Source organism: Nothobranchius furzeri, chromosome 9 (genome assembly GCF_043380555.1).
Source record: "Nothobranchius furzeri strain GRZ-AD chromosome 9, NfurGRZ-RIMD1, whole genome shotgun sequence".
NCBI classification, from domain to species: Eukaryota; Metazoa; Chordata; class Actinopteri; order Cyprinodontiformes; family Nothobranchiidae; genus Nothobranchius; species Nothobranchius furzeri.
In genome coordinates this window covers 34,600,520-34,623,561 of record NC_091749.1, presented here as the reverse complement: position 1 = coordinate 34,623,561, position 23,042 = coordinate 34,600,520, and the positions used below count along the sequence as shown (strand labels likewise).

Genomic DNA, 23,042 nt, shown 5'->3' with positions numbered 1-23,042 from the left:
AATATTTTTGCTATTGCAAAGTTTGGTCTTGATTTTTAGACTACACAAGTTTTTATTGACTATCAATGAGGAGGGGTATTGACGCTCTAGTCTAGTGCATGGCGACAAGTCAGAACTACATCGGTTCTGAACTTCTGAACTACAAGAGAAGGAAAGATTTGGTGCCCTCCAGTGACAGAAAGCTGGAACTACATGTAGGTCATGTGAAACCATTTTGGCCTCATTTAAATGAAGCAGAAAAATAAATGACTAATCTTTGTTTTGTCCTCTTGGGATTATTAATACTGAAGAGATGATGGCTGAAGAGGTGAAGAAAAGGAAACTACATTAATAAAGCTACATAGTAAAAACACAACACACACCCCTCGAACAAACACATCGGACCCAATGATGTGAGATGTCTGCTACTACTGAGTGCTTGTGATAATATAGCCCTGAGCATGACTGTAATTTTCTCCTTTATGGGACAGCTATTTTTTCCTTATTTGTGGTTGTAAATGTTTTTATTTTTTTTTACCGAGTATTGCACTGTAGAGGCTAGTGAGAAACTACATTTTGCTTCAGCCTGTGTATTTCTGCAAATACCAGCAAAATCAGAATAAACAGATCTTGAATCCTATTGTAAATTCTTTATATTTATTTGTTTAGCGCCATAGTTGTTACAGGACCCTTTGAAAGTAAAATATTTATATTTTTGCCCCCTGGGGTAGACTACAAGTCTGCACATAGAAAGCTCAATAGCCCTTCTTTTGTAGCATCTGTTTTTGGTATATAGTCTCCATTGTCGAACGTCATTTTGCTTTCAGCGACACTTCTTTCTTAAATTATTTTGCACAAATGAGTATTTTGTGGATATTTTCAGAAAGAGGCACTTTCTCCTAAGCGCATCATCATACGAATAAGATCAAACTAAAATACTTTCCTGATCGCCGAGGAAAATAAAATATTGCTACGTATTATTCAAAAGCAAAATGAACAATAAGCTAATTGTAGCGCCTTTGACATATAGAGATCTCTTTCTAGGACTGGTATTAATAAAATAAAACAATTAAAACTAATAAATATAAACAAGTGTTTATAAGCCAAATTACTAATATAATGTTTATAAATACCGTAATAAATAATAGTCAATAAAAAAAGCAACTTGACTAATTGTAGTACCATATTAAACCAGCAGATGGAGACAGAGGGCCTCTTGCAGCTCAGGCCCACAGTAACAGCAGCTGTAGCAACGACCCCTTTAACATTACAGTCCTCACAACATCATCGGTAAGGTGTTCGATGCTGAACTATTTGCCCTTCAGCCACTCGCTTCTGTCGTAAGTATCATTGAATACGTTTTTCCTCAGTACAATTACACAGGTCTAGCGCTACTAAAGCTAACACCTATTTTTAAGTGAACGTTTGAGCTGGCCAGATGTGACTTCCATCGATAAGCTAGCATAGGTTAGCTTAAAAGCAGCACACGAACGCAAAAGAAATATTCTACCGTGAGGTTCGGGATCGATATTCAACAGTTTTTAAAGACTGAAGCGGCTGTTTTTGTCTTTTCTCGGGATCCCCCCTCTTGTTTCTGGGTGAAGCAGCATACGCATTTAAGTAAGTTGGTGTTTCAAACGTGACGCGCGTGGATGATTTAGGAAACAGAAAACGTAAACAATTTGGTCTCTAAAACGTTAAATGTCAGCGTTGTTTCCAACAGCTGCTGACCAGGTAATTTACCAAACAATAATGTAAATAACAGAGAAGTGACCTTTTCCTGCTGTCACCGTCTGTGCGTTTTCCACGAAACGTTACCTAACAATGAATGTTAAACATGAGGGCATAAATTTAGAATATTTTCCTATTTATTTCGTTATTTAGTCACATGAGTCACCTTGGGAATCCAGAAAGACCTACTTACCTTGATCACCAGCCAACATCAGTGCTCCACCTGTCTCTTGAGTGACAGGGGTGTAGTTACTGCACATATTTTAGATCACATTTCCAACCATTTAGATTTTAATGAGTGTAACTGAGTTTATGCAATGCCTGCAGGGGGACGCTTACAATTAATTTCCACGTGAGGGCTTATTTAGTTTGAAATCTTAGCTGTGGCTTCTCACAAAGCAGGCTCTCTTTCTTTATTTCCACCCTTTTTGTCACATTACACTGATTGTGTCTTTTAGCTTTTATTATTCATGATTCCTGGCGGAGCAAGACAAATACACAAAGAGGACAGGATGGATGTTTGTGGATAGATGGGTGGGTGGGTGGGTGGTTCTGGGGGAGATTAGAAGATACTGTTGAACAAAAATGCTCTTAAGCAGCTTTTATGACCATGAACTTGAGGTTGCTGCTGTATAAATCTAGATGTCAGAGTTGTTGGCTATGGTCGGGAACTGTTTATCGCAAATCTTGAAGTGATTATTACACCATACAAATGGGCTCATTCCTCATGAAGTGTTCAGTTTTAATGAACATTTGTATTTGTTCACTGGGTGTGTCCTTTGTTAAAATATACAATGCATACTTTATATTAATAAACATGCACTATTCTAGTATGTAGGTACTCAAGTATCCATGGCGTGGTCAGAGCTTCACCTCTGAACAAAAATAGATCATCTGATTTTCTTCCTTCTTTTTTATAAAGTTGTCTCATTTGTGTGATTTTCACATTTTGTCTCAGATTTCACTGAATATTTTAAATTTTTGTATCTGTTCAACAAGAACACCAGCAGCTCATGAAACTCGTGGCTGAACAGCACATCATTACAAGTCAAACAGTTCTGTAGGAAACCGGGACAGATTTGTTCCTCTGAGATGAGGTTTCATTAACCCAAATCTTGAAATACATAATTTGTTCTGCAAGTATATATTAAAAATGAACATTTACCATCGACATAGACATTTAAATCAAGTCACACCTCTCTCTTTATTTTTCTTTCCTTGTATATTTCTGTTTCTGCCGAATCTGTCGAAGGATTTTTAGTTTTTAAAGCGATGTCATGTTTTCCTGTCTAACTCAAGAATTAATCTGCCGATAACTGCGTTCGTTTTTGTTTGATAACCTTTTTTGATATTTTAAATCTTGAGTGCTTAGTGCAGCATGCTGGACACCTGCTTTAAGCAGGTTAACGACTTCACCACAAACATTTTTGACTCTGAAGCTTCAGCTTCTCAGGCTGGTGGTATGTACACATAACTGGAAAGTTGTTTTTCCTGCTGAGTCAGTCTTTACTAATGCTGAGCCAGCTGTAAACACAAGAAAGGCGGGAAAAGTAAAAGCCCGGCTATTGAGCAATACAGATTTCCATTCTACACTGATTTTACAGGTTGTTCAAACCCTAACCCACCATCTTGATTCTGTCAGTGTGAGATTGTTATGTAATTATGTCCACTGGAAAACTGTACGACATCCCAGTTTATGTAAATAGAGAAGGAAATGTATGATTTATTTATTTTATTCCATAAAATGTAGCATTTACCTTTTCAGTCTTACAGTTTGGCTTTTTTCTTCTGTTGTCAGTTTTACATCTCAAGGGTTTCCAAAGATGTTTTCAAATCTTCTTCATCTGAAACTTTTCATTATCTAAGCTGTGGAGTTTCTTTCACCCCGCTGGAATGATGCAAAACTTGTTTTGTGTGCATTTTTTCCCTGTGAGCAAAGTTTAATCTCACCCTTTGTTCTCACACTTTCTGTGTTTTCTGGCCTTTTTCTGCATTCCTCTGCAGGCTCGAGGGGCTTCTCTAACTGGTGTCACTGGCTTTCAAGCTGCGGAAGCCAATGGATCAGAATGGTAAGTTTAAAAAAACTGTACTGAACAAAACTAGCAGAATAATCTAAAGAATGTAATCAAAAGTGTTATTGGATGTGGTTTATGGTGACAGTAGGTGCTGAGGAAGGCTGAGTTGGTAGTGCTGTAGTTGCTGCTGTCTCAAATTCCAAGGGACAGTCTGTAAATAATATATAGAGTCACATTCAACTGACTCGCTGTGGAAAAAAACTCTATACTCTATATTAATTTAGTTGTAATTTCAGCTGAATTTCATTCCCAGGTCAGTTTGACAGAGAGGGCAGAACGATATCACAGGTCCAGGTGGACGGGTTTGACCTCTGTGATAACTCGCCCAGCGCTGAAGCTCTCGCCGCCCAAACAAGGAACCTCAACGAGATCAAGGCTCTCACACAAAATCTACCCCTTTCACAAAGTGATGAGGGGGGAACGTGCGGCCTCATCCAAAAACCCTCTCCTAATGACAGTGGGAAGGAGTGGAAGGAGGTGGAGAAGGGAAACGAGGTACACACTGGAATGGCTAGAGATGAGAATGAAGAAGAAGACATCGATGATGCTATGGAGGAAGAATCAGAGACGTCAAGCTCGTTAGTTTGCTGCCAGTCTCCAGATATTCCCATGACTGATTCTTCATACTCAGAAACTGGTAGGTGACACAAAAACCTGTACACGATAGAAAAATGATCAAACTTACTGTGAAATACCGTAAATCCTCTAATATTAGCCTGTATTTAATTAACTGCCGGGTTTCATATTTTGGCCGGTGTCGGAGTCGGCGGAGGTGAATAATGGCCGTTTTTTTATTGTGGCCGGGTGGAATGTGGTAACAAGCAAGTACGGGGGCGGTTGTGTCATCCGTCTCACTTTTGATTTGCCAGTGATGGACCACGAGGGTAACTTTAACCGTGCGGAGACGAAGAGGAGGCGAAAACTTGATATCAAGTTCAAAGAGAACGTGCTGATTATGCTGCAGAACACACTGGGGAGCAGTAGTAGGGGTTGTATGAACTAGTCACTAGTCGACTTCACTGCTCTATAGTGACTTTTTATGCCTGTCATCGACTAGTTGCTGTCACGTGATAATGACCGGCAAGATGCAGTCCACGGAAAAGACAGCAGCCTGCTGTCAGCAGGTGACAAGCTCCTGTGTGTCGGGAGGCAACACGTTGTGCCAGAGCGTCGGTACTGACACCCGCCGTAAAACGGACATTAAACCAAATTGTGACCTTTTCCCTCTTGCAATTTAACATTCCCCTCACCCCCATCCTAACCTCATATTAACCAGCTTGCGCATGCAAAGCTCTGGTTGTTGACGCGCTCCAGACATCTGCGTCCTGAGCACGGCCACAGTAACATTATCAAATCAGGTGTCACTACCTCAAAAACTAATTTAATACGCGATCGTTCATGTCGGCTCATTTCCTTTTATGTTTTCTGTCTTTTACTCTTTTATTTGTGCCTGATGCTTTTCGCTGCTGTGGAGCGGGGCGCATCACCTTGTCCTCCAGTGACGCACCGATCACTGATGTGGCCGGCGAGCAGCTCGCACTCCGCTGTTTCTGCGGTCGGTAGATCTTTTAGAACTGCAGTTCAAAGGTAACTCATGAGGTGAATATATATGAAGCCAGGTAGCAGTTTTTCTTTAGGATTGAGAGGAGATGCAGGAAGATAATAAACAGGACAGAAAAATAGTCAAATAAAAACAAGTTAGTTTTTGTACCTGCTGGTTGCAACAAACAGACACCATTGAAGGTCATCGGAAGTGAGGAACAGAAAATGAAATAATTATTTTAAATTTTAGAGCAGCAGGAACTCTGAAAGGCTGCAGGCGCATCAGTGAGTTTGCGGCCGCTGCGCAGGGGGAGAGGGCTGAAGCAGAAACTACCGTTGTTAAAAGAAATGTGTTTAACTTTGAAAATGTGGGCACAATTTTAATAGTCAAAAACTCCAGCGAACCATTAGTTCATTTTGCTCAAATAGAAATTGAGGTCTGCCTCTAATACTGGTCCTCCTTCCAATAAAGGCCTGGAGCTTGATGAGCTTGAGTAAAATACAGACCCGGGCCTGTATTAGAGGATTTACGGTATGCTCTTTTTGGCCAGATGGGGGCAGCAGAGGTCCAGAGGTCCTCCAACGGCTTTACTCCGTTAATTGTTAATAAATAACAACGATAAAGTTGTCTGCTCAGACAGGACTTCATTAGACTCAATAGTTCTGTAAATGTACACAATCATTCACCAACCTGATCTCTTCCAGTAATTAGGAGCATGTTTGTCGTTGGATTAATTACTTATTTTAACAAGTTTACTAAGATGTTTGTTTAACTTCCAGAGATCACTGGCAGAGTAAAGTTTCATACGTAGGGTTTTGTGAATGTCAGTGAGAAATTATACACGCACACACGCACACACACTTTTCATGCTTCACTTATGAATTATTATTTACCATTTCTTCTGCCTATAAACACAAACACGACACCTATTTTCAGATGGAATTGAACTGTCATCAAACAATGTGTGTTATGTCAACAATGTGTGTGTGTGTGTGTGTGTGTGTGTGTGTGTGTGTGTGAGAACAGTTGACATTTTGCTTTTATCTAATTCTCTTTCTGGGTTTCCAGTGAAGCAGTTTCTTGTTCCTCTCTTCTGACTACCTGTCCTCCGTTCTGTAGGAAGTCTGCTGGAGACGCTGTACCCGTTCAGTCCTGGGACAAGTCCAGAGCCCACATCTCCTGTCATTCCAGTAGTCAGTCCAGAAACTTTACATCCCATCAGTTCATTGGACCTGAGCCAGAGTGGTGCTGTGTCCATTGCCTCCATGACAGGGGGGGTGACCTGCACACACGGACCTTCCTTTACCACTGGGCCAGTAGATTTTAACACACAGGGGACAACCTCTGACCCGTGTCTTGGCAGCCCTGCTTGTACATTTACAGAAGACTCTGACAGGAGAGTAAAAGAGTCACTTACCTCACCCTGTGGGTCCACTTCTAGCAGAGGGGCTGCCAGCTCAGCTGCTGGACATCTCTGCTCAGGTGCAGTGACATCCACATCACCTGAACCAACACAACTCAACTCTTCCACTGCTGCAAGTACAACAGCAGAAGTCCTCACCACGGGGCTGAATCCAGCAAATATAGAGTTCACCTCCGTGACATCACCTTTAACCTCAAATCACGAACAGAATACCTCCACTTCAGAGACCACTTCCTCCTCCTTCTCTACATGCTCTACTGGATCTGTTTTAAGCCCCACTCACCTGGAGTCTCTGGAACAGCTGGCACAAAGAGACGATGATACTCACCTTCCACGATACCTTCACCAGGTAATCTATCTTTTACCAAGTGTATGTCTAATACCACAACTTATGCATTGCTTAAAAATCTGTTATTCCTGTCTGTTTTTTACTCACACATTTTAAATGCTGTAATTTATTCACTCAACCTGGAAATCAAAACAGGCTTTTGAACCCTCAGGCAGAGGCGTCCATGTTCATGCACGCACAGAAGCCACCTGTATGTTCAAACAAAATCAGTCACTGAGATCCGCTGTGTTGGTTTCATTCTCACACATAAACCTGCATGACTCAGCTTGAGACTTTTAGGGTGTGTTAACATTTGTGTCAGGCTAACTTAAAACATCATTCACACCTGATCCATGCAAGGCAAACATGTGTATGTGACTATGATTTTGTTGTAACACTGCAGAGAGCCAGCATGGGCAGAAAAATGAACTGTTTCTTAAAATGGAAAAGGTCAAGTACAATACAAAGTATTTGTTTAATAAATCAGTTTTTTTATTTTAATTTACATTAAACATTACAACATATAGCTGTACATTACTCTTTACATTTAAATGCTAAGTTCACTGAATAACAGTTTTTTTCTTGTTATTTTTGAAAAATGAATGGTCACATCATGCTGAACATGAAAATAGTCTTCTACCTCATCTGGGCTCGCAACGAGGAAGGCCGTTGTTTGTTTAGTGTCCAGGAGATTGCGGAAGGGGCTAGTAGAAGCCAACCATTAGCATTAGCAACTCCTTAACATGGCAGAACTCCTTCAGGCTTGTGTTATTTGTGGAGGTAAATCATCAATGTTGCAAAGCAAAAGCAAATAGAATCTGTGGTAGAGCCATGTTGCTGTTAGCCAATCAAAGCCAAGTTGTACAAATATTAGGAAATAAGACTCCAAAATTCTGCCATGTTCAGCTCACTTAAACCTCCTGAAACAGGAGCGTCAGACCTTTTGTCCCAGAGATCGACTCACAGGGCATTCATATTAGAGACTGCAAAATGTGTCAAAACGAGTAAACTTGGTCTTTAAGCAACTAGAAGCAGAAGAAAAAATCTTCTATATAGCACCTCTCAAGATAAAATCCACGAGGCACGATCAATGATGAACAAGAGTCTGCTTCTAGACCTGCAGAAGAGGGACACACAACAGTTTAACAGGAGCAAGCTATCACTGCGTCAACTTGATGAAGAAATATAAAATCAACATTGTTTAACTGAACAATCGCACGATAATAAATCCCAGTGCATTTGGTGCCAACCACAGCCTTAAGACGTGTTGAAAATGCCCAAGTCCATACTTATGAGAGCACCATGTGAGCACCAGTGTGTGTTCCTGCGCTTGTATATGTAAGGTTTCTCTATAGGAGCGTCCAATAGAGAGTGTGAGGGGCCACAGATCTGTCCCCCAAAGATGTGTAGGAGATGGAGGGAGCTCCAAGTCCCCCAGAGCACAGGGACCCAAAAGGAGACTGTGACCAGAAAAGCCCCTGCCCCCCTCGAGAGGTGCAGAGGATCGCCCCGGGGGGCCACAACCAGCAGCCGGCAGAGTCTCGGGTGATATCGGCGGCAAGCCCACACGCCCGCCCGCAGCCTGCCACCCCCCAGCCGGCCGAGCCCGGGACCCGGCAGAGCCCAGGGACCCAGATCCCACCAGGCAGCCACCGTGATTGGTCAGGCAGACGCCAAAAATCTTAAACCCCCTGACCCGGGAGCCACGAACACTTAAGGTTGGTTTATGCTTGACGCGTCCGCGAGGTCCGCACGGCTCTGCGCAGTGAAATTGCGTCATTTTAACAACCACGCCCCCTCCACCGCGCCTCTGCAGGGCCCAAAATTTCCGCACCGCACACCTAGGAAATTTTCTAACTACGCAGACGGTCGGACGTGGAAAAACATGGCGGACTGGCAAGAACTAGTATGGCAGAGGCTCGTAAATACAGACATTTGTATGATTCAGCTCTCAAAGATCACCGTGATCAACATGTTGTTAATAATTGGAGAGAAATAGCTCGCACTGTCGGAAAAGACGAGGGCGCTGTTAAAAATGCTGGAATGCCATGTTGTAAACAGTAATTTCTACTTATACTATGGTGTAGTGTTGGATGCATGCCGTAGAGCTCCATGCTGCCCCCTACAGTTTGGGAGAATATTGGCTCACCGCAGAGACAAGCCGCACGAACCATAAACACTGCGAGTTATGAAGCGCGTTCCATCCGCGAGCCGCATCACCAAGCGGAAAGTGAATGCGTCAAGCATAAACCAAGCTTTAGGCAGACCAAGACACCGCACTCCACACCATGTGTGGCTGGGGGAGGAGAGACGAAGATGTATAGCATCAAAAAAAGTCCCAGGAGAAGGGAGGAGTCAAAGACCCCACCTGACATATCCAGTCATACACAGACACAGTCACACACTCACTCCCTCATGCTCACACATACACATACACATACAACAAAGACTTACAAAAATGCATGCCGGACACCCTCTCATGCTCTCCATACACACCCTATTCACTCTGGTCCCGGTACTGCTGCACATGGGGTACAACCATCACCGGTTACCAGAGTTCGGCCCTTTCTGCTGGGGTGCTGATGAGCAGGCTCCCCCGTCCAACGCTGAGCAAAGCAACCCACCACCCCAGACCCCAACCGGACGGCCAGATCTCTCTCCTAGTCACCAGTTCGGGAAGCCAAGCGACTACAGAGGTTTGCGAAGACCCCTAGTCTCCCTTCGCCTGCTCCAATATAATGTTAGTGCGTATTGATGAGGTGTATTCCATGGCTGTGGTGAGCGGGCAGTGTGGGCATCGTCTGGCCTACGCCAGCTGATGCCACCACCCCACCCCACTTGCACCCACAGCTCTGTGTCTAAGTGCAGTTTAATATTGGAAGTGGGCACCGGCACTCGAGATGAGGCTGAAAAATCCCCTTGCCAAATGCAGTTGAATGTGCTCACTCCCAAGGCCCTAAGTGTGTGTTTGCGTGGAATGTCGTTGGTGGAAGTGTTTAAGGTGCAGATCAAATTGGGGGCCTGGTTGCCACAGGGATGCGGAAATGGAGTCCATACCCACACCCCCTGACTTGTCCACCCCCAAGGTCCTATGTGCATGTTTGTGTGATGATGTGAGGGAGCAGGAAGAGAAAATTGTGTGGGGATGGGGAGGAATGGCTGTTTGGACTTAAGCCCTCCAGGGAGCCAGCTCCCCCACTGGCCCCAGTAGGCACCTCTGTTGCCAAAATGCCACCCAGGGCATGGAGACCCCAGCCCATCTTGCCAGGGCCCAAAGCAGCAGCATCACAGAGCCTCACTGAGTCCGAGGGCACCAACCCAGCCCCACCCCAGCAGAATATCTATGCCCATCCCTGTATTTGCACAACTTCCAGATTTTATAAGACATAGGACATCCAGGTAAGGTTGGGTCCTCCCCCTCCTGGACATCCCCCTCCCCTGTGATGGGGCCAAGGTCTACCTGAGGCCCCTGAGCCCAGGCCAGGCACTGCCACATGTTCCCGCCTTCTTCCAGGCAGCATACATGTCAGGACCCAACCCCCAAGGCCCCGCCCAGATCCCCACACGGGGCTGGCTACCCCCACACCCCGAGACCCCAGGCCCCCACCCAGACCAGTCCAGGAGCAATGCAGCTGCCAGGCAGCGACCCATCGCCTCCGCCAAGACCCCCAAGGGGCCCCACTCACAACCGCCAGTAGTCCACCCCCCCCGAGGCAACCCAAACACCTCCAGAGGGGAGGCAGCAGCCCCCCAGACCCAGACACCCCCAGTGAACCCACATCCAGGGAACGTCAGGATACTCCAAACTCATACCCTCCACCCCATCACCAACATCATCCCGCAGGACAATATCTATGATCCCTCATCATCGCTTTGTGATGGACCCGATCAAAGGAGCCCAGAGAGATTGATTTGAAGTGGGACCAGAGGCTGTATCAAGTGTAATATGATCTAACAAAAGATTGCTGTACTGGTTAATGCAAAGAGTATCTCTATTTTTCCAATTCATGAGGATAGTTTTCTTAGCGACTGCCACTGGATCTTACTAAAATCCTCACATCAGGGGTCTCCAACCCTGGTGCTCAAGTGCTCCGTTCCTTTCTGTTTTTGAGGTTCCTCTGCTTTAACAATTTGGTTTTAATTAGTGGGTGATTAACATATTTATGCGGAGCTTGATCAAAACAAATCAAATCAAAGATACGTTATTAATCCCAGAGGGAAATTAGAGCCGCTGAACAGGTAATTCTACCGTTGAATTAACTGATGGAGCACAGAAACAACTTAAACATGCTAGATGGACCATGGTTGGAGACTCCATCTCTACACACTTTACATAAAAGCAGATGATCCCTGTAAAAGTGTGGTACATGCATTTCTCTGTCAGTTCTCTCCAGTGATTTATAAACCTTAATCATCAAAGTGGGATGTGTAACCCTGGCCGAACTCTAGACCAGAACTTTAGAGTCTTAATCCCCATAGTTTCACATTTTCAAGAAGTGAATGTGCAACCAATAAGTTCCTGAAAATGTGGCCAGTTTTGATCCCCGTTACCATACAAGAAGACACACTCACGTTTTGTTTTTAACAAGGTTTACTAAAAGGGGATGTGTATGTGCTTCTGCTCGTAGACATGAAACTCCCACATTTAGCAGCAGTGGTTTCCACAGGCAGAATATTAACCTTAGAGGACACTTTACTGGTGTCCTCTCAAAATTTTGCTACTAATATTTAAAAACAATGAAAAAAACAGAACCGAAATCAGTTTGAAACTCTCGTTTGACCAGAGTCGTCCACAAACTATCTGAACAAAGCACTTTTAAATGCTTTTAAAATGTTGTTAGTTACCACCCTCTCACTTCACTAGGAATGCAAGAGCCTTGTGTGCCCTTGGTCCTTTTTCTCCGTCGTCTAGTCTCTCTCTCTCTCTCTCTCTCTCTCTCTCTCTCTCTCTCTCTCTCTCTCTCTCTCTCTCTCTCTCTCTCTCTCTCTCTCTCTCTCTCACACACACTTGTTCTAAAATCAGCTGAGCAACATGAACGCCACGCTTTCTGAAATGAGGTAGAGTTTCTGCCACGGTCTCTTGTTTTTCTCTCGGTCAGTGTATGTTTTCACTCCCGCTCTCACTTTCACTGCAGTTCTAAAAGAACTTGTGTTTTATTTAGTCTCTTATGTTTTCTCTTTTTTAATTAGGTAAAATATTGTATAATCACAGAAGCAGGGAAGACTCAGATTTAGCTCTAGATTGGACGTTCTCTGCAGCTTTTTTCATTTTATTTTGATGAATCTACAAAGAAGTTTTTGTTAGAATTTTTTCAAACAAGTATTTTTGAGAAATGTCTGCAACATTGCATTAAAGCAAGCATTTTATGAAATGTTATATTTTCTTTATCCTGCAGATTGCTGAGTCCTTTGTTCTTCAGAAAGATTGTATCCTTGCAATATATGTGTGTGCGTGTGTGTGTGTGCGTGTGTGTGTGGTTTCAGTCTTATGTACTTAACCCTTGAACATGTAGTTTTTGTACTTTCTTTGTAGTAATAAGTCACTCATTTCTGACAGTTAATTTTTAGATGCGGTGTGAGTGTTCTCTAACCTCTGTGTGAAAAATGTTTAGGAGTAAAAGATTAAAGTTTAAAAACGAGAGAACAAAGGTTTTTATTTAGTGAAAAGACAAAAGGAGTGAAGAGATAAATGCATGAAGGAAAAGAACAGCCTGGCTGTCATGCGTCTGCAGAGCTTTAGTCAGAGAAAGCATTGAGCCGTGTCAAAGAAGGATTGTATTTTTACTTTCTTTATGCATAAACATGAGGGGAATGCTCCCTCCTTCACCATCGCTCACTTTGTTGCTTTTATTCCTCCCTTTGTCCTTTTTGCAGTTTGATGAAAACTTATTTTCCACTTTTTAATATTTGGCTTTGAAATTAAAAGTAACTTTTTAAAGTAATCGGGAGCTTTCAGAGAGATTTTATTCCCTTATGTTTCTAATTTGCCAATTTTTCTCAGGGATTAGTTATTATTGTTGGTTAAGCATTTTAACACTTATCTACTGAAACTTTGTGTGTGCATGAAAGAATCATGCATCATAACAATATACTACTTTCACAATATTGTCAGATAATGCTGGTTTGCTTTGGATATATTTATTGTCTTCTGCCACTTTTTTCTTTTGCCCTCCACTTGACCAGCTTTCTGTTCTTTTTTTTATAAACAAGCTTCTCAACATTGACTCACTGCAATCCTCACTTATTTCTGCAGTTGTGTGCATTTTAGTTGCTTAAATTATAGTTTTATAGTGGCGCATCTGAACAAACAACTAAATTGGTAAACTAGAAGGACTGCCCTGGAAATTAGGTTAAAATAGCCACTTGTCACTTTTCCACTGTTTTGGTTTCTGTTGTTAATCCCATAAATAACTGTCTCTGCTGTTGTGGGTGCTGCTCCCTTAACCTTTGGTCACCAGATCAGCGAGCGCTGTGGTTCATCCAGCTAGAGAGACTCTACCACCAGAGAGTGTTGGACAATCTGAATGCACTTCAGGAGCGATGGGGTAATGCACACACACACGCACACACACGCATGCACGCACGCATGCACGCACACACACACACACACACACACACACACACACACACACACACACACACACACACACACACACACACACACACACACACACACACACACACACACACTTCCTCGTTCTCTTTTTGTTGTACTCTCATAAACAGCAGGAAATACATTTTTATTTGATTCTTGTGTCTCTTCAACTCAGAGAGTCGCTGTGGAAAGACGACCTCTGACCTGGAAACCCACCACCTGGACACACTTAAACACATCTGCCAGACACACACTCGGTTAGTCTTCATGCATGTTTTTATTGTGTGTGTAGGAATGATGTGTAAGAGTTTTCATTTACATATTTTGCTTCTTATTCAAAAATGCATTTAGTATATTTTTTATAAAAAAATAATGTACATTCATTCTTCACATCTTCACTACACTATCTGTTGTCTGTTTTAGTGTTAGTGTTTGAATTATTTGTTTTTTGAGAAAAATTGTGCAATGACCTTTTTTTTCTAAAAGGTACAAGTTGATGCCTTAAGTTGGGTTAAAAATTTGTAATATTTAGTATATTTTCTAACTTTAGAATATTTTTGGTGTCACGATAGTAGAGGTGGGAAAATGATCGATTCTAAGATGCATCGCGATTCAGCCGTGCATGATTCCGCATCGATGCAGCAATGTGTCATAATGAGATTTTCTCCCTATGTCTATGTCGGGGGTCGGCAACCCGCGGCTCTGGAGCCGCATGCGGCTCTTCCATCCATCTGATGCGGCTCTCTGTGCTTGTAAAATAATGAATGGATATTTAAATAAAATGCTTTATGTTTTACTGCATTAATTTTACATCGGTAAGTCAATTCTAAATGTAAAGATTGTCTGCGTAAACCTGAACAGTTCCAACCTGGTCTTACTGTGAGACCGGGTTGACGCGTCACGCTTGTGCGTAATCATATCGGCGCTTTCTGAGCTGAAGAGGATGTGAGATTGTGGGCTTCTCCTCAGACGGCTCCTGGATGTGTCGCCACATTGGAGACAGGAACAAGCACTATTCAGCCAAAGTTTCATAATCAGGGAACATTTTCTAAGTGACAAGTCTCGCTTCAGTCGGAGGAATCTTCCTGCATGCGCTCTGGTTCTGCGACGCTCTCCAAGCCCCTCTCCACATCTTCAGCTCGCTGTGGACCTCATGTAGTACATGCTGACAGTGAGCTGCGCTGAGCAGCTCAGATGTTCAGATGGGAATCATTTCTTGAGTGATTTAGCTACATCTGCGATGTGCGAAACGAATAAAATGTCAGTTCGTCTGCATGCGTCGGGGTTATTGTTTCTTATTCTTTCTCCATCAAAATAAATAGTCAAATACGGGAACTATCCGGTCAACACAACACAAGCCCTGCTTTTAACTGTTCTGTTTTCTTGTGAAAATTGTTGCAAAGAGATATAATTAAACTTGATTAACACCAGAGCCAGGCGCACTGCACCGTTATCTCCGTCACTGTAAATGAGGGAAAAACAAATTGATCGGATCCTTTTCTGACCTTCCCCACCTACAAAGTTTAATTACAACAATCAAACGTGACAGAGCCTGGATTTGTATTCTGAACAGTCTAAACATGTTTTAAAAAGAAACATTTGACAAAAGTTGCACCTGCTCAGTAAAACCACCAACAGGGTGAAAAATATCAAAATATTGTCGGCAGAGACGGGCTACAACTTCTGGATCCACTTTATATAAATCATTTTATTGATTATCGTCTTATGAAAGACAGCTTTGACGTTCACGAGCGACCGGTACCGGCTGCTGTCACCTGTTGTGAGCAGCTCTCTGCTGTCTGAGGGTAGGCCCCGCCCACAACGCCGCGGCTGCTGTGGCTCCCAGTGTTTTCTTTACTGTGGGAAACGGGTAATAATGTCTCTTTGATGGGATCAGGTTGCCGACTCCTGGTCTATGTCTATGCAGGACAATAAAGTATTGAGGTTTTACAATTACTTCTGGGGGCAGAGTTGCAATGACATGCGCACTGCGTTGCCCTAGCGCCAATTTAAAACAGAAAAGGCGGACAGGGATACAGGGCCAACATTACCAGTAATCAAACATGTACCCGTTACATCTAAATCGGATGTCTGGGCTAATTTCGGTTTTGGGATCCTGGATGTGAAAGAATCACTTAACACAGTATTTGTTTACTATTTTTAAGTTCAGTAATATTCTATCTTAAAGCTATACCGAAAACGTTATTTCTTATATTATTTAAGTAATTATTGGCAGAACACTTTAAAAATTATTGCTCACTATAGTGAATAGATGTATGTTCTGTTTTTCAGGGATTTCGAAATCAAAAAGAAATTGAAAACTATTCTACTGCTTTTATTAAGTAATGACAATTTTTGTGTGAAGAATCGTGATGCATTTCAGACTCAAATCGAATCGTTAGGCAGATAATCGGATCGAATCGTGAGGCAGGTAGAGATGCACACCACTACACGATAGTCAGAAAATAAAAAAATTAAAATGAGCTGCATAATGTTTCATGTCTTCAAACAGGATTTTATAAATAAATAAACATGGAATACCTTTAAATACCGTCTAATATTTTGGGTAATACATTAAATTTGAGTTGAAAATATTAATGCACAAGCAAAAAGAGTAAAATCCTCAGTGAGCAATTCCTGTCAGGTGTGACACACACACACACACACACACACACACACACACACACACACACACACACACACACACACACACACACACACACACACACACACACACACACACACACACACACACACACACACACACACACACACACACACACACACTAGCGCGCGTGCATGCACACCTGTACATTCTGTAATGAGTCAGGTGACGTGTGTGTTTGTGTCTGCGTGACGCTGATCGTGTGTATCCTGGTGTTTGTGTTTAGCACTGAGGTGGTGGTCAAAACGCATGGCCCTTGGCGGCTGCTGCCTCTGCACTTTTAGACATCTGAGCCTTCACTCTGCTTAGGTTTCACTTCGCTCAACTTGTGCGCGTACAGTCGTGTGTCCTAGACTTCAGACGACTCTACTTTTATTTATATAATTTTTTTTTACTGGAGTAGAGTAACCTAAACCGTAGTTAATGTAGCTAATCCTTTCCACTGAATGTTTTTTTATAAATATAAATGTAGATCATTTAAATGCGTTGTTTATTCAAATGTAAACAGATTTTGAGTTAAACATGAACTACAAACCCACACGCTAGCTCTCACACGTTTTATTAACCAGGGAAGTGTGGTCAGGCTAATATTAGATGGAGAGAGCAGAGAAGGGTCAGCCATCTTTTGAGTCTTGGTTTACTAAATCTCAGAAGTGACTCTCCGTACTCTCAGCTGTCTCACTCTGTTTCTCTGCTGTTTTTAGACCGAGGACAAAAGATACTGAGGTAAGATATCAGTAGATGTTCATCCATGTTTGTATGTCTGATATACAAAGTAACTTTTCTGTCCCAGAGTAATTTGTCTCGTGTTGTTTTCTAACTGCAGATGTTTTTATGTGTACAGTGTGCTTCTCTGGACACTTTGAGACCTAAATCTGAAAGAGGTGGTTCACGGCCTTCATGCACTTCATGTGAGTGAGTTTAAATGTGCTGATATTTGTGTAACTTGTATGTTTGTAGGTGTTAAAAATAAAATGGAAAAACTTCTTTGTTGCTGGAAATCTTGTAAAAAAAAAAGAGGTTTTTGACATTTTGGATTACTCTTTGTAAATATTTGGTTTAGATTCATGTTATTTTTCTCAGGTTTGTGTTCGAAGCCTCTCAGATTTGGATGTCTGTTCATCGCACTAATGGTGATTCGGATTACAAAAGCATTTTCTGTAATCGTCCTAAATCTGGCTTGGCTTTGATTTTATTTCTGCATCATTCATTATTTGCATCTGAGAAGTTTGTCACGTGAAATAAAACCAGGAAATTCTAAAAGGTATTATTTTAAAAGCAGAAAAATGTAATTTTTAGTATTTCCTGAATACCTTCTCTGTTCTTTAATCCAGCCCATCAGGTTGAAGGAAGGATGGATCACAAAGCTGAAGACTTATCTCCTCCTGTCAAACACTCCAGTAATTTGCTCGATTCCCACAAAAATATCCAGGAAGACCCTAGAGGAGAAATGGAGGGGAGGGGTATTTCCCACAGATCAGAGCTGACTGAACAGCAAGACCGTGGCAGAGAGGAGGACGGAGGGGTGAGATGCACCACTTCAGCCCTAGGAAACGGGCTGCACCCCCCTACAGCTGAGGAAGTGGATCAGTCCGATCCTGCAGAGCAGCAGGAAGTAGATTTAAGATGTGCACGGGAAAGGGAGACAAAAGGGGAGAAAGATGAGAGTGACATAGAGGAGGCGGCTGAAGCTTTGGAGATGGAGGATGAGGGAGCAGAAGATGATGGAGAGGAGAAGCACAAGGGAGGAGACCAGGAATCTCTGTCAGTGAAGACACTGGCCTGTGGGGGGGAGTTAGAGGAACAACAACAGCTGCTGCTGGATGATTTACTATATAATGAGAGCCGGCAGTGCCAAGACACACAGGTACTTAACAAATGATTGGACTTTAAATGTGTTTAAAATCAAATCAACATTTTTCAGTTTGTACGGTATTTATAATCTGAGATTGATGTCAGAGCAGTGTTACGACAGGACAGAGTCAAACCCCTAAAGGAATGATTGTCTCGGCTACTTTATGGTGATGCGGTGTAAACGGGATCCATGTTTTTCCATTATCTCTCCAGGAGAGCACTAAAACCAGCCGGCATAAGGAGACACTCCCTCCTGAGGAGGCCCATCTGAAGCAGCAGGAGCAGTGTGCAGAGGAGGAGGAGGAGGAAGACTATGAAGCTGACCCAGCTCACTTGATAAGAGAAGCTCCTTCACTGGACGAAATGGCAAGACTCATCACTGTTGAAGAGGTATGTGCTGTAATTATTATGTTTAGTTTGTTTTTCTATAGGCCTAATGTGCACTTTTAAAATGTTATCAAACTATTCTTTAAATACGGTGTTTATGAATTTTGGTCTGTTTATTTAAACATTACATAATTATCTCTGCAGATCTATGATGCCATCACAACATTTTATTTGGCTTTATTTATTTTAAGGATTATGAACAAAGTAAGCAGATAAATACGAGTGTTTACTTGTAATTTTACACTTTTAACGTCTATTTTACAAACGACTCATGTCATATCTGCAGGACTAATGAGAAAGTGATCGAGTTTAGTCCCACGTTAATTACCGCAAATGCTCAAAATTGTCACATGCTCGAATGTAATCAAAACATTTAAATTATGTCATTATTACTGCAACGGGTTGGCATTAACCGGGCAAAGTTCACCCCTGTCAGAGTCAGCTGACCCTGGCAGGCAGCCAGGAGTTACATGTATAAAGAAGAAGAAGTAACTGTTTTTTTATTTAGCGCCTCTCAAGATAAAAATCACGAGGCGCTTCACAAGAAGAAGAAATAAACATAAAATTAAAAAGATTCATAAAAATGATTTAAAAATAACATCAATAGGGAGAAAATGGAAAAATGTACCAGATTTCTACCCCAGGTTTACAGTATGCTGAATCAAAAAGCCCCCCCTCCAACATTTAAATATTGATAAAAAGGTCGAGTCCATCACTGAGTGTATGGTGTGCTGCCCCCTACTGGCTGAATTGATCTTGATGAGGTGATCTAAATGAGGTTTTCAATCTGTGCTGTACAAAATCAGAGTTTTCATTAGTTTTTGTGTTTGATTCGTTTTTTCCCAGATATCTCCTACCTCTGGTCTCGTCTCCATATTGAAGAAACGAAGCGTTCGTTTGGAGACTCTGAGCACATCTGTCAGTTCTGAGCTCCTGCCTGAAAACCCCACTGCCAAAAGACGTGTCCGCTTCAGAGTTCCCGATGATGGCTATGAGAACGGTATGTTTATATCCTGATGTTAAAATGCTATTTCATTTGTTTTTAAAAATAAAAGTGCCCACCACCACAGCATTAATACAGCAGATGTGCTTTACTTCCAAATAACATGTTTTGCAGTTGGATTTGTGAGCTGATTTGTAAAACTGTTGGTGGGCGGGTCAACAGATTCAACAGTTTCTTTTACATATTGGTTCATTCGTCTTTCCATACAACCCCTCTGACTCCTGTTTTGTTTCTGCAGATGTCGGTAGTGGAGATTCCTGTCTGCTCCTCTTCCTTCTGTGTCTAGTGACAGTAGTGATCAGCATTGGTGGCACCGCCCTTTACTGTGCTTTCGGCGATGCCCAGTCCTCCGTCTGTCAGGACTTCTCCAGAAACGTAGACTTCTACGTCGTTCAAATGCACCGTGGGATCGCTCAGCTTCAGCACTGGCTAGTATCCGACTCGTAGCACAAGACGCCGGACAGTCAGAGACGTGGAGCGACTAACTTACAGATTCCTGCAGCTCCCACTGCATCCCGAGTGTGTCGCAGTCATTAAAGAGCCTCTGCTGCCGTTTGTTGTAAGTTAATGTTAATGGATAGACATCTAAATCAGGTGTGCTGCTTTTTGAAAACCCTGTGAATTAAATTCCAGGGAACTTTTAAAGTTATGGAACAAGTTTTATTGCATCAAGTATGAAGGAAAAACCTAAAAGACTTCATTTTAATGTAACAAACGATCTGATTGACCTGTCACTCTCTCACAGGAGGACAAATTAGGAAATTATTAAAGGCTAATTAAAAGATTAATAATAAATAGGTTTAAAAAATTAAGACACTGGACTTAAACTTCCCAAGTTGAGACAAAAAAGTTTTGTAAAAAAAAACAAAAACCAAAGGACAAAAATATATTATTGAGTAGTTTAACCACAGTTCACAAATGGAGGAAAACTCTGTGTTTATAAAACTGTTGCAACAACAGCTGTTTCTTTTATTGTACATTTTTTAAATAACAAAAGATAATTACTTGTCTATCTATGTGGTATGAAATCACCATGTCTTAATTGTGCAAATTTAATTTTTTTTTGTATGCTGTGTGAAAACGTGCAGAAATGGTTATTTTGGTGTTTACCGGGGCAGCAGTAGCTCAGGTGGTAGAGCGGGGTTGCCTCATGATCATGGGTTCGATTCCAGCTCCCGCCAGGGTTATCCTGCTGTTGTGTCCTTGGGCAAGACACTTCACCCAACTTGCCTGTGTTAGTGGTGGTCAGAGGGGCCGACGGCGCCAAATGGCAGCCTCGCCTCTGTCAGACCTCCCCAGGGCGGCTGTGGCTACAAGTAGCTTACCATCACTAGCAGTGTGTGAATGTGAGAGTGTCTGAAAGCGTCTTTGGGTGACTAGAAAAGCGCTGTATAAGTTCAATGCATTATTATTATTATTATTACCATGGGTGAGCTGCTAATGGAAAAAAACAATCGTCTCAGATCTGTTCTGTGTGTCACGACGCAGTAATTATATTTTTGTCTTTCCAGTATCTAGTGTAAAGCACAGATCTGATCCAGGGTCAGTTTCTTTTGGGCAGATTTCCTGCTGCAGGTTTACACTGAGCTGCAGGAGATTAGACGTTTGAGCAACAGTTTGAGTCAGATTCAGCTTTGTGTAGCAAATTCAACATCTAGAGAAAGTAGTTCACATCGTTGCATGTCGTCAGGTGGCCGGTGAGCATAGGGCACAGAAAACTGGTACTTTATAAACAAAAGGTTTTGCAATATTTCTACAGATGTTATCCTGTCAGGCCTAAACACGGGTTCAGAAAACTTTATCAGATACAAATCATTCATATGCACTAAATATTTGCACAGACCACTTAAAGAAAAAACAAACAAAAAAAAAACTCATTAAATACTTAAGTGGTTGTGTCTGTGTATAAAATGTTAGATTTCAGTCAATGATTCTGTGTTGTAGATAAATCAGAACCCTCTCTGTCTCTCTCTGTGCGCGCATGTGTATGTGTGTGTGTGTTTGCTCTTTCAGGGACTTTATGGCATATTCATAATCTGTGTTTTCTAGTAGATTTTTACAAGATAATGAGATTTATTTACCACCTTTTGGTCTTCCATATGTGTTATCTTGGTAACTTTGACCATATTTATTAAATATGACTTCTTTGTTTACATTTTTAAATAGGAAATGTTTCTCTGAGAGGATTGAAAAAAGAAGAGTAAAAGTGGCCTTTTACGAAATGTGCTTACTTTTAACCCCCCAAGCCACTGCTCTGCCTCTTACTTTTCATTGTAAAGCAAAGTCAATGATGTCATTTCAGAGCCTAATATCACATTTTAGATCATTTATAATATCATGTTTCGTTTTTCCTTCCAGCTTTCTTTTCATTTACTGTTACAGTGGATCATTCAAATGCCTTTAAAAAAACATAATGTCTTTATTGTCAGGAAATAAAAAAATACAAATGTCTGTAAAACAGAATGGATAACAGTGTCTTAACTAATCTTTATTTACAGACGTAACAGTAATATTCCTCCTACTGTGTCACTACCAATAATTTGTTTAGGATATGAGGATTTGTTTTCCCACAACATAAAAAAATGTTGATTGATTTTATTTATTTATTTTTTTGGTTTGCACATGTCAGCTGGCTGGTTCAGGTGACACTTAATCTGAAATCAATCTTATTTAACATTTTATTGTAATTATTTATGATACAAAAACATTCACAAAAACATTTACAAAAACATTTTAGGTGGTTTTAAAACGGATCCATCTTCTGGTTAGTGTTAATCTACCACATGATGTTGTATAACTATGTCTTGTATAACGGCTTTTGTAAAGAGGCTCTGATGGAAATATTAGTCGTCTGAACATTTTTCTAAAAGCATAATTTTGTTGTCCGCTTTTCTTCATTAGCTCCTAAATGTGGTTAGTGACCCTCTTAAGTTTGTGTTACTGTTGTCAGTTTCATCTTTCTCATGAAGATTGTTAAAATACTCAAGGTTAGCTTGTGTCATCTGCCTTTAATTACTTTTTATTAATTGCTTTTCAAAAAAATATATGATAAAGAAATAAATTAATGGTCATGCTTATTTGAGTCGATCATTATTCTATCAGTGTGATTTTATTAACTCCTGTTATTTCTATAAGGTTGTTGGGAGATATGTGTAGCCCTGGTTATTAAAAAATCCTCTGTGAACTATTAAATAATCGGTATGAAGCTGAGATCTCAAATGTCAAAAAGTTAAGCCAAAAATTATTTTGTGTACATAAATGGTAGTTGTATTAGTAAGAAATCAGAAACAAAAATATCAAGTATAATTTATTTATTGTATTATTATTACTGGTATTATTATTATTATATTTTAATATGACACACATTTTCTATATTGAAGAAAGCATTTCCTCATTCAAAATTTTAAATAAATTTAAAATGTCTTATGGGAAGAATGTATAAAAAAGAAAATAACACCA

General features: G+C 41.3%; 1 protein-coding gene across 2 annotated transcripts; it reads left to right on the top strand.

Annotated features, from left to right (window-relative positions):
• The first annotated feature begins 722 nt into the window (after nt 1–722).
• cnsta (consortin, connexin sorting protein a) lies at nt 723–22,660 on the top strand. Of its 2 annotated transcripts, none has more exons than XM_015952768.3 (13): nt 723–1,319; nt 3,715–3,779; nt 4,039–4,422; nt 6,448–7,100; nt 12,476–12,506; nt 13,538–13,624; nt 13,850–13,931; nt 17,044–17,065; nt 17,184–17,250; nt 17,674–18,206; nt 18,407–18,583; nt 19,427–19,580; nt 19,822–22,660. In XM_015952768.3, the coding sequence occupies exons 2-13, from the start codon at nt 3,767–3,769 to the stop codon at nt 20,028–20,030; spliced, it is 2,412 nt and encodes an 803-aa protein (XP_015808254.3). In that variant the 5' UTR covers nt 723–1,319; nt 3,715–3,766; the 3' UTR covers nt 20,031–22,660. The 2 variants fall into 2 exon arrangements, with proteins under 2 accessions (XP_015808254.3, XP_070410901.1); XM_070554800.1 differs by lacking the exon at nt 723–1,319 and adding an exon at nt 1,346–1,599.
• Nucleotides 22,661–23,042: the final 382 nt, after the last annotated feature.